This window comes from Eubalaena glacialis, chromosome 20 (assembly GCF_028564815.1).
Source record: "Eubalaena glacialis isolate mEubGla1 chromosome 20, mEubGla1.1.hap2.+ XY, whole genome shotgun sequence".
NCBI lineage: Eukaryota > Metazoa > Chordata > Mammalia > Artiodactyla > Balaenidae > Eubalaena > Eubalaena glacialis.
In genome coordinates this window covers 18,462,787-18,475,259 of record NC_083735.1, presented here as the reverse complement: position 1 = coordinate 18,475,259, position 12,473 = coordinate 18,462,787, and the positions used below count along the sequence as shown (strand labels likewise).

The window sequence follows — 12,473 nt, the reverse complement described above, 5'->3', positions numbered from 1 at the left end:
TCTGTCCAGCACAATAAAGTTTTAATAAGCAATAAAGGTAACCTTTTTTTAATAAATTTCAGTGTTAGGTTAACTTATAAGTAGTCTAAATGAACATATGCTTAAATTATGTTTTGTAAAATATTTGGTGTGGGGCTGAAAAAAAGTTTTATGTCTGATGTGGAAGACATCACATTAAAGAACTAAATTTTAAAATATCAAAGATTTATAGTATTTGCTTTTCAAAGTAAATGCATAGTTCTGTTTGGTATAGTTACTGTGTCATTTTTTAAAAATTTGTTATTTATTTTTGTAGATGTATACTGCCAAATGGAAGAAATTAAAGTCTCATCCTCAACATGAGGCAAAGAAGTTTCTAAGAGTTGATAATCAACTACAAGAGTGGTATGAAGTGAGTTATGTTATAAAAATGCAAAAGCCATTACAACTTATCCTAAGTATCATTAACAAGGTATTCCCTGCTACAGAAAGTTTGTACCTTTTGACCACCTTTCTCCAATTACCCAACCCCACCTCCACCTCAGGTTAACCACAAATCTGATCTCTTTTTCTCTAACTTTGGTTTGTTCATTTGTTTGTTTTAGATTACACATATAAGTGAAATCATACAGTATTTGTTTTTCTCTGACTTACATCACTTAGCATAATGCCCTCAAGGTCCATTCATATTGTCGCAAAAGGCAGAATTTCCTCATTTTTTATGTCTGAATACTATTCCATGGTGTGTGTGCTTCTTTATTCATTCATCTGCTGGTGGACAGTTAGGTTGTTTCCATGTCTTGGCTATTTTAAATAATGCTGCTATGAACATGAAGGGGTACAGATTACCTTTTCGAATTAGTGTTTTCATTTCCTTTGTATTCCCACAAGTAGAATTTCTGGATCATATGGTAGTTTTATTTTTAATTTTTTGAGGGTCCTCCATACTGTTTTCCATAGTAGCTGTACCAGTTTATGATCCCATTAACGGTACACAAGAGTTCTCTTAAATTCACATTATCACCAGCATTTCGTATTGCTTTTCTTCTTGATGTTGGCCATCCTACCATATGTGAGGTGATATCTCATTATGGTTTGGTTTTGGTTTGCATTTCCCTAATGACCAGTGATGCTGGGCATCTTTCCATATACCGGTTGACCCTTTTATATATCTTCTTTGAGAAAAATGTCTACCTAAGTCTTTTACCCATTTTTTAATTGGAATGTTTTTTTGTTGTTTTTTTTTTTGCTGTAGAATTGTATGAGTTCTTTATATAGTTTGAATATTAACCATTTGTCAGATATGTGGTTTGCAAATATGTTTTTCCATTCCATAGGTTGTCTTTTCACTTTGTCAATTAGTCTTTGGCTGTGCAGAAGCTTTTTAGTGTGATGTAGTTCTACTTACTTATTTTTTATTTTGTTGCTTGTGCTTTAGATGTCATATCCAAAAATCACTGCCAGGACACATGCCAGTGAGCCTTTTTTCTGTTTTCTTCTAGGAGTTTCATGGTTTCAGGTTGTACATTTAAGTCTTAATCATTTTGAGTTCATTTTGGGGAGTGGTATAAGACAGTGGTCGTTTCATTCTTTTACATATGACTATCCAATTTTTGCAGCACCATTTATGGAAGAGACCGTCTTTTCTCCACTGAGTATTCTTGGTTCCCTTGTCACATATTAGTTGACCATATATGCTTGGGTTCATTTCTGGGCTCATAATTTTGTTCCACTGATCTATTTGTTTTTATACCAGTACCATACTGTTTTGATTACTATAGCTTTATAGGATAGCTTGAAATCGGGAAGTGTGATGCCTCCCGCTTTGTTCTCCTTTCTCAGTATTGCTTTGGTTATTCCGTGTCTTTTGTGGTTCCATATAAATTTTAGGATTGTTTTTACTACTTTAAAAAATGCCACTGGAATCTTGATGGGAATTGCACTGAATATATAAATGGCTTTTGGTAGTATGATCATTTTAACAATATTCTTCCAATCCAAGAACACAGGATGCCTTTCCATTTATTTATGTCTTCTTCGATTTCTTTCATCAGTGTCTTGTAGTTTTCAGAGTGGAGATGTTTCACCTCCTTGGTTAGGTTTATTCCTAAGTATTTTATTGTTTTGGATGCTGTTGTAAATGGGATCATTTTATTTCTTTTTCAGATAATTTCATTGTTAGTTTATAGAAATGCCATTGACTTTTTATGTTACTTTTGTATCCTACAACTTCACTGAATTTGTTGATTAGATCTAACAGATTTTTTTCGTGGAGTCTTTAGAATTTTCTATGTATAAAAACATGTCATCTACATATAGAGACAGTTTTACTTCATCCTTTCCCATTCTGATACCTTTTGTTTCTTTTCCTTCTACTTTGGTCTACTTTGTGGTCTTTGTTGAGTAGAAGTGGTCAGAGTGGGCACCCTTATCTTGTTCCTGATCTTAGTGGAAAAGCTTTCAGCCTTTCAACAGTGAGTATGATATTAGCTGTGGGCTTATCCCTTTTGGCCTTTATTATGTTGAAGTACATCCCTTGTATACCTAATTTGTTGAGAGTTTTTATCATGAATGAATATTGAACTTTGTCAAATGCTTTTTCTGCATCTAATCAGATGATGTTTTTTTCCTTCATTTGATTAATATGATTTATCACATTGATTTGTGTATGTTGAACCATCCTTGCATGCCAGGTATAAATCCCAGTTGATCATGGTGAATGATCCTTTTAATGTGCTGCTGATTTCAATTTGCTAGTATTTTATTGCTAATTTTTACATCTCTATTCATCAGGGATATTGGTCTGTAGTTTCCTTTTTTGGTAATGTTCTTTTGCAGCTTTGCTATCAGGGTGATGTCTTATCACCTCATAAAATGAGTTTTGGGAGTGTTCCCTCCTCTTCTATTTTTTGGGAAAGACTGGCATTAATTTTTCTTAAGATGTTTTGTGAAATTCACCAGTTGAAGCCCTCTGGTCCTGGGCTTTTCCTCTGTGAGAGATTTTTGATTACTAATTCAATCTCTTTACTAGTAATTGGTCTATTCAGACTTTCTATTTTGTCCTGATTCACTCTTGATAGTATGTTTCTAAGAATTTTGCATTTCTTCTAGGGTTTCCAGTTTGTTGGCATATAGTTTTTCATAGTAGCCTCTTACAATTCTTTATTTCTGTGCTATCAGTTGTAATGTCTCTTTTTTCATTTACAATTTTGTTGATTTGGGTCCTTTCTTTTTTCCTTGGTTTACCTTTTCAAAGAACCAACTCTTAGTTTGGTTAATCTTCTCTGTTGTTTTCCTGTTCTCTATTTCATTTATTTCTGCTCTAATCTTTGCTAGTTCCTTCTGCTAACTTTAGGCTCAGCTCTTCTTTTTCTAGTTCCCTAAGGCGTAGAGTTAGGATGTTTATATGGGATCTTTCTTGCTTCTTAATGTATGCATTTATTGCTGTGAACTTCCCTCTTAGAATTGCTTTTGATGCATCCCATAAGTTTTGTTGTGTTTCCATTTTCGTTTGTCTCAAGATACTCTTTCTATCCCCTTTAATTTCTTCTTTGATCCATTGGTTGTTTAGGAGAGTTTTAATTCCATATGTTTGTGACTTTTCCAGTTTTCCTCTTGTTATTGATTTCTAGTTTCATACCATTGTGGTCAGAAAAGATACCTGGTATGATTTCAATCTTCTTGAATTTACTGGCTTGTTCTGTGGCCTAACATATGGTGTATCCTAGAAAATGTTCATGTGCACTTGAGAAGAATGTGTATTCTGCTGTTGATGAACAGAATGTTCTGTATATGTCTGTTAGTACATTTGGTATATAGTGTGGTTCAAATTTGCTGTTTCCTTATTGATTCTCTCCGTGGATGATCTATCCATTGTCTAGAGTGGGGTATTAAAGTCCCCAACTATTATTTTATTGCTCTTATTTCTCCTTTTAGCTCTGCTAGTTTTTGCTTTATGTACTTAGGTGGTCTATTTTGGGGCAAGGCATCTGTTTGAGCACTGAGGGGGAGGGGAGGGGAGGGGGGGGTCATTGGCTGAGATAGCTGGGTAGGACTGCTGGCTTGGTTCCCCACCCACCCAAGTGAGGCTGTAGGATGGGCTTCATGGTTGCCTGGATTCTGTGATGTTACTAGACAGTTGGGACTGGATACTATACTCAGCATTAGGTGGGGCTTTGAAATTAGCTTCCCTGCCCTGGTGGTGCAGCAGGATGGGACACAAGGCCTGCACAGCTCATTGTTTGGGGACCTGAATCAGGCAGGGGTGTGCACTGAAGGTGCAGGCCACCAGTCTTGCTCTGCAGACAGGGAAAGTCACAGGCTGTGCTCTCTGTTCAACTGCCACTGTAAACGGGGCTGTTGGATGGGTTATGCACTTTCCCGTGTGTTCTGGTAAAGCTCCCTGGTCAGGCGGGCTGATGCTGATGCGTGTTTTCAGCAATAAGTGGGGCTACATATGAGGTTCCCTGCTCAGGCACCGTGGGAGAAGCAGCTCGAAGGTCACTAACGCTGTTTGTTTGTGGTCTCAAGTCAACCTGTGCCCCAGGTTCCCTGGCCAAACAGGGCCACTGGCTTTGCTCTCAGGGCAGTCAGCTCTGCCCACCCGCTTCTCAGCTCGAGCGCTGCTGGGGTATGCAGCTTCCAGGTGTTCTCGCCACCCCTCCCTATCAGGTGGGGCTGGGGCCACGCTCTGCAGTGGGTGGGGCTCTCTGTCTCCTGCCTGGGGAGGACTGAGAAGGCCCATTTCAGGCAGCTCCCAAATCTTCCTGCACAGGCTTTCTGGTCAGTAGGGGCCGGGAGCCACAGTCTGCAGCAGTGGCGCCATGGCTCAGCTCTTCTGCCTGGGCGTGGGCAGACTGGACTCCAGGGCCAGCAGCACGTCCCCTCGGGAGCCCGAGCTAGGCAAACCTGCGCCCTGTCGCATTCTCTGGTCAGACTGCACCACTGACCGACCGGACCCTGTCGATGAACGGGCTGCTGGCTGAGACAGCTGTGTGGGCTCTGCAGGCAGAACGTCGATCAAACAATACTAACCAGTCACACGGTTCCTAAGGTAACAAATGACAGAACTTACTCCACGTGGTAAACGGACATGAAAACCAAATTCTCTAGTTCTTACGTGCCATCTTCTCTCATTGAAATGGTGCCCCGTGACTTTATACAGTCATACTTCAGGGATCAGGCTGGTGGTTGACCCACGCTGTCCTGGTGATATAGTCTCGGGAGTAGTAATCAAAGGTTGTTATTCAAAAAGTTAATACGATCCAGATTCATATTTAAGAACCAGAGAGTAAATGTTGTTTCTACTTTATTAGGTGGTACACTGGTGTTAGAGAAGAGTGAGTGTGTTGTAAGTCTTAGTGTTTTTTAAATAAGGAGCAATATGAAATTCCAGAAAAAGGCAACGAAATTATTATAACGATTTAAAATATATTACCTAAGGAAAAGTTAAAGTGAACAGTAAACCTGAAAGATAAGCTTAAGCGCAGTTACAGAGCTCATCAGTTACAGAAATATGTCTACTAACCATAATGTGTTCCATTATTAGAAATACTGATAACAGAGTCAGGAAGGAAGGTAACATAAAATATTTTAGGAAACAAAATATGCATCTGGAAGTGAAATAAGGGGAAAGACTGAAGTGATCAGTGTGAAGGAAAGAGGTCAGGGCACTTTCTGACCAGCTGCAGGCTATCAAGGAAGATTTGAACTGATAACCTCAGGTGATGGTAGAGGTCATTGCTCTGTAGTGAATAAAACTTCTTCCACAGTCTAGAATGAATGATTTTCAAAATGGGGAATCATTTTCCTTATACTTGTTTGATAAAAGAAATGGCTACTTCCTGTTCTTCAACACCTGAAGGAACTACAAGCTGGGCTTTTTTCTTTTCACTGCTACATTTTATAATTCTCAAGGACCTGTATCATTTGCTGGGCTACTCTGTCATTTGAAATTGCACTGTTCCCTTATTTCTGGAGCGTGTTTGTGTGCGTCCTTTACTTGGCAACCCCACGGGGGACCTTCAGGCCGTGAGAAACACGGCCTCGTCGGAATCGCGGTCCTTGCCGCTGTCCTCACCCGGCACGCACTCCCCCCCGCTGGGGGAGCGGCAGCTCAGATCTTCTACCCCGGACTCTTGGTCACTGTTGGCTGACAGATCTGGGTCCGAGCTTTTCAAATTGTCCTGGGTTAGAATCAAAGCAGAATCTTCATCGCCTTGTGAAGGGCTCCTGGATGGAAATGATTTCATATTCCCGCTGTAATCCTGGGGAGTGTTGGCTGTGCTGTTGTCTGAGGTAGAAAACCCTGAGTGTTTGCTGGGTTCACTTTGCTTACTCTTCACTTGAGTGCGATTTAACTGGACTTTCTGAATTCTTTCCAGCCTCTAAAAAAGAAACAACAATTTCAGGGAACGATCATAAATCATGTATCTTTTTTGTATATGCATGCCTAAAGGTATTTGTTACCTTCCAGCTGGGTATAATGTTAAGAACATGGGATTTAGACGGACTTGGGTTGAAAACTAGACTTCATGACTTTGGACAGAATAATTAGATTCTGTGAGGCTTGCTTTCCTCATCTCTAATGTAAGGATGGCACTGCCTTAGCACAGGTTTTCTATAAAATGCAGAAAACGTAGCATAGGTAGAGCACCTGGCATCCTTCTTTCTGTACCTGTCTGGTTTTACATAATGATTTTCATCCTGTGAACTCAAAATACACTTTTTTAAAATTAGGAGTGAGGTGTTCATTATCTAATTTTTTAAATTAAGATATAAGTAGCTCACCCTCTTAAAGTGTACAATTCAGTGGTTTTTAGTATATTCACAAGGGTACACAACCATTCACTACCATCTAGTTCCCTAATATTTTCATCATCCCCGAAGCAAACCAAGGAAGCGAGCCAAGCCTGATGTCTGAAACGTATTAAGTGCCTAGGTAAGTGCTCACCTGGTGGGGGCTGTGTTTCTTGTTACCCACCGGCTAAACACGTGAAATGGCTCTGTTGCTACATTTCACACATCCCGAGTCATGAGAGGCTTTCCCAGAGCAGTGATCATCACAAAATAAGGTTAACAAGAGCAAGTGTGTCTTACTTCTTCTAGGGCCTCGAGTTCTTCCTCCAGCTGCTGGGTTTCCTCCTTCACAGCCATAAGGTAATCTGTGACCGACTGTCGGGGCTGCAGCCCCTTTTCAAAGCGGTTATACATTCCACTCCAAAACCTAGAGAGGACAGCAGCACTTCGTGAAACACCAGGTCACAATCTGTACATCCACATCCTCAGGTCTTCTAAGGAATCTTTCAAACCACAGTCCCACCGTCCTGATAATAACCAAATGCAAAGCACAGGCTCAGAAAAGCCACTTACTTAAGGCACTAATTTCATGTTCATTTCATTTTCTTGAATCAGTAGACTTCTTTTGGGGAGGATAAATTCATGAAGAGTCTACTTGTATAGATGGTACTGAATTAGTAGGCACATAACATATTTTTCTAAAATAGACTAAAGGTAGTACATGTTGCCATTTTCTTTCTTTTTTCGGCTTAAGAAAATGGCTGTTAGTTTGCAAGTCAACTTGAAAAATGTTTGTATTAACATGCAGAATCCTTCAGCCACAAAGGGAGTCTTTTAACTTTGAGGGTTTTCGCTCGTTTTTTATCACAACCACCAAAAATTTACATTTGCAATAAATCCTCCCTTTTGTATCCTACACAGTAAAGCATACTGGAATGCAAATGAGAATACAGGTGCACTTTGCTTTACTGTGGTTTGTGGAGATGGCGTTTTTTACGAATTGGAGGTTTGTGGCAACCTTGTGTCAAGCAAGTCTATCAGCACAATTTCTCTAACAGCATTTGCTCATTGTGTGTCTCTGTGTCACATCTGGGTAATTCTCAGAATATTTCAAGACTTTTCATTATTATTTTGTTTGCTATGGTGATCAGTGATCTTTGATGTTACTACTACTACTCACTGAAGGCTCAGATGATTGTTAGCATTTTTTAGCAATAAAGTGTTTTTAAATTAAGGTATATAACATGGTTACATTGTTTTTTAGATGTAATGCTATTGCACACTTAATAGACTACAGTATAGTGTAAACATAACTTTTATATGCACTGGGAAACTAAAAAATTGATGTGACTCGTTATTGCGATATTCACTCTCTCGCAGTAGTCGGGAACCAAAGCCACAGCATTTCTGAAGGTAAGCTGTGTCATGATCACTACCTAAACCTGTGATTCCACATTTAACTTCTAAGGTCCTCCCTCCCTCCCTTTTAGATAGACTGGAACTTACATTTTTAGGATATCATTACTACAAAACATTGACTTCTAAAGAGAATTCCACATTTAGGGGGAAAAAGAGAGGGAGAGGAGACACTGGCAAAAATGCCAGATGAGATATTTACGCATCTTCCTTCAGTGTGTTTGCATCCAAAAAAGCCTTGATGCTCATACACTTCAACTTCCAAATGGTAAACAGTGCCAGAACCTAAGTTCCTAACCATACTTGTTAAGGTCCTAGAGGTTTACCTACTTGTACATGAAGTTGCATGGCGTCGTGGGGAGACGGAGGGTTCCCTGGGTCTGACTGGGATCACCTCTAAATAGAGGGTTCAGGTAGTCCCCCCGATTCTTCCACAGGTGAGCCCACAGAGAGTAGGTTCTTTCTTGAATTCTGTCATAAAGAAAATAAGCCTGAATACAGCGTATCTTCATTCTTACGAACAGCAGACATGTAATAGTAAAGCTGGAAAGGGATCAAAAACTGTTATCTGAACATCAGGTGTCCCTGTTCTCTAGCAGGGACATTTGCAATCTGTGTCTTCATGGTACAGCAGGAGAGCTCTGCAACAGTCTCGACTCCGCTGCTCTCCGTACTGGCCTCAGCAAGATGCTTAATCCCTCTGAGCGTAAAATAAAACCACAAGAATTTTTTTGGAATTTTTCCCCATATAGTCATTGGATTTTTATCATTTGCCAGGTACTATTTAAATGCTTCACATATTTTCTCTCATTTCATTCTCACTGAATTCCTATGACATTTGTCCCTTTTGCTAATCTAGCCCAACAAATCACAAAACTATCTAGGAAAACAGGTGAGCTTAAAGGATGTACTCTGCTACTTTTAAATCATTACGATTTATTGGAATTAAAGTTCCTTGGAGAAAACATAAACTAGTACCTACTGGAAAAAGTCATTTTCTTTCCATTCAGGCTCTATAAACTAGTAGAGTCTATTTTATTTGAACTGATCATTTCCAAAATTAAATCCGATATTATATATACCACACTTAAAAACATTTTATAAAAATTTCAAAAATGTTCTTTCATTTGCAGTTCTTAAGTCACTTTGTGTTAAGTTTCTGACTTTATAAAAAGTCCACGTTTCATCTACTTTTTCCCTCAATAAAAGCAATCCAGTTTTAATCTGAATAACAGAGTGACCTGAGTTTCTAATTTACTTTCCCAGTTATACAGTAGTCCACCTTTATCCATGGGATATATGTTCCAAGACCCCCAGTGGATGCCTGAAACTGTGGACAGTACTGAACCCTGGGTATACTGTGTTTTCCTATACATACATACCTATGATAAAGTTTCATTTATAAATTAGGCATAATAAGAATATCCAAAATGCCAGCATCACTACTCTTGAACTTTGGGGCCATTATTAAGTAAAATAGGGGTTACTTGAACACAAGCATTGTGTTAACCTCGACAGTCAATCAGATAACCAAGACAGCTACTACGTAACAGGCGGTCCCGGGCAGGATGGAGAGGGGCCGCACAAGATTTCATTGTGCTACTCAGAATGGCCCACCATTTAAAACCTATGAATCATTTTTTTTCTGGAATTTTCCATTTAATATTTTCGGACCACAGTTGACCTTGGATAACTGAAATTATGGAAATCGAAACCATGGATAAGGGGGGCTACTGTAATTGCAATTCTTATGACAGTATATCCGCCAAAGATGTCTAACTCTTTCCTCTTAAATGCAAAAATCGCTTTCTCTGACTCCAAGAAGCTTCCTTTCCATTATCAGTACATGAAGTCTACCTACCTGTCTGTGGACATTAGGCAGGAACTGGGCAAAATGGACTTGTACCTATCTTTGTCAGCTGATGGTATTAAACTGTTAAAGTGATGTCAGGAAAAAGAAAATAACTTTACTCTGTCAGTATAGATGTGTGGCTAAAACAGTCTTCAGAACTGTGAAAGGCCATGTGAAATTCTCAGTCACAAAATCTTTCGATAAAAATTAAACACTGAAACACTTACTTGAGTTCTTGTCTCTCCTTCTGGCTGTTACATAGGAAGTTTCCAAACTGGCAGGAATAGATGTGGTGTTGAATATGAATCAAAAACCTCTCATTAAACTCAAAGGCACAGGGAAACTGTTCCATTAACTGCCAGACGCACTCAATGAACTGGTCAATAACTGGAGAGATTTCTCTGGGATCACCATCTAGGTTGCCATATCTATAAAACACAGTATGAGAGACATTACGGCAAGGTTTTTGGGGGTTTCTTTTTTTTGTTGTTTTTTTAACTCGAAAGCTATAAATGCAAAAACAATCATAGAAGCAACCCTAGTTCCTAAGCAGATCTTATCTTATAAACCTAGAATGCAGAAGAAGTGGAAAAACATAACTTTTTAAATTCTAATGTCAAGAGAAACTTTGTAGTGAAGGTCTGGGCAGAGAAGGGACATGTTGACGTTATAATTACAAAAGAAAAGTGTTAGTGCTAGAGATAGAATTCAAGGAGTCTTTCCATGGAGAGAGCAACCTTTCATTCAAACGTGCGAAGTACATCAGAACTTCTGAAATAAATCTTCCACTTTAATTAGTGACCAGGGGGAGAATGGGAAGAAATGCCTAAGCAACTTCAGTGTTTTTCATTTTTGCATGGTTTTGTTGGGAAGAAAAGAGGAAGAGAGACAGCTTTAAAAAACTGGCTCCCCAAGTTTCTAGGGGTATTTCCATTTCTAGACCAGTGTTACAACTTGTCAATTTATTTCCACGTGACCACAGATTCCCATATACCTTTATATCTCTCGTATCATTGTTCTCAAGAGTACATCAGGAATCTCCTCCCTCATGTTTGTATTGATTTTTAAACGAAGACTGCCTCGTCCTTTACACTATTATGTGAATTTTAGAAAGAATCCAAAAGGGTGATTTGGGTGCCATCAAATACAGAATAACAATATAGAACCTCACCTTCTCAGACATGGATAATCAACTTGAGGAATAGGAATGAGCAAGGATCGGTTTAGTAGTTTTTTCCAGGGTGGAAACATTAGAAACTGCGTGGAAACCTCTCAGAAGGTTTAGTCCCACTCACCTTTGGTCGCTTTAAAAAGGGGTTGCCCAATATGTTCTTTCCTCACAGGACACATATTTATCAGCCATTTCTATATTCTTTCTGCCACAGATCCTCTACCTCAGAGATCCTAAGTGCCTAGCAGACAGTCGGTGGAACCCCCAAAACTGAAAATAACAATTGATCTTAAGGTTACTTAATTGTTTGGGGGCTTTAATTTTCTCATTTGTAAAATCGAATCACTGTGCTTTCCGGGAAAGATAATCAATTATAAAAACAGAATTCCAGAAAACCACATAATAAATGCTCAACTAATTCTAAATGCAAAAACTTACAAAAATAAATATGGGCAGCTCCATAAATTCAGAATTTAATTTAGGAAAACATTGAATCAAAAATGTATATCAAAATCTCTAAATTAGGGCTTCCCTGGCGGCACAGTGGTTGAGAATCTGCCTGCCAATGCAGGGGACACGGGTTCGAGCCCTGGTCTGGGAAGATCCCACATGCCGCGGAGCAACTGGGCCCGTGAGCCACAATTACTGAGCCTGTGCGTCTGGAGCCTGTGCTCTGCAACAAAAGAGGCCGCGATAGAGAGGCCTCGATAGTGAGAGGCCCGCACACCGCGATGAAGAGTGGCCCCCGCTTGCCACAACTAGAGAAAGCCCTTGCACAGAAACGAAGACCCAACACAGCCATAAATAAATAAATCAAAAAAAAAAAAAAAAAAGAATCTAGTGCTCTTTAAAAAAAAAAAAAAAAAAAATCTCTAAATTATTATCAGCATGCTGCCTAAATTTAAATTTTACCTGTAAAAGACGAGACCATACCAGCTACAACACATAACATTCAGGGATTAGAGACATCAGAACACCAGTCAGACATTACCATCCACACTAATCAAATGAGGCCAGTAGCTTCTGTTTATTGAATAAAGCCCAGTAGATGGGCTAGTAGGCAAGGAGCTGGGCTATTCACATATACGGTTTTAAAAGCCTTGCTATAACCCCCGTGGATTAGGGAGGGTCTCCCCTTTAAACAGATGGGAGGCGAATGCTCAGAGAGGACAGATGCCCAAGGCCACACAGTAAATGCCACAGCCTGGATTTGAGGCTGGATCTGTTGGGCTCAAAGCCTGGGCCGCTGTCCTACAT

General features: G+C 39.4%; 1 protein-coding gene across 3 annotated transcripts in view; it reads right to left on the bottom strand.

Annotated features, from left to right (window-relative positions):
- Positions 1 to 5,332: 5,332 nt before the first annotated feature.
- Positions 5,333 to 12,473, bottom strand: part of MTMR7 (myotubularin related protein 7) — a 93,935-nt gene continuing 86,794 nt past the window's right edge. For all 3 annotated transcript variants that reach the window (XM_061177592.1, XM_061177594.1, XM_061177593.1), the window contains 4 exons: positions 10,273 to 10,473; positions 8,524 to 8,664; positions 7,078 to 7,204; positions 5,333 to 6,365 (listed from right to left, as the gene is read on the bottom strand). In XM_061177592.1, the coding sequence (XP_061033575.1) occupies positions 6,003 to 6,365; positions 7,078 to 7,204; positions 8,524 to 8,664; positions 10,273 to 10,473 (832 nt within the window). In that variant the 3' untranslated portion in view covers positions 5,333 to 6,002. The remainder of the gene's footprint in view (positions 6,366 to 7,077; positions 7,205 to 8,523; positions 8,665 to 10,272; positions 10,474 to 12,473) is intronic.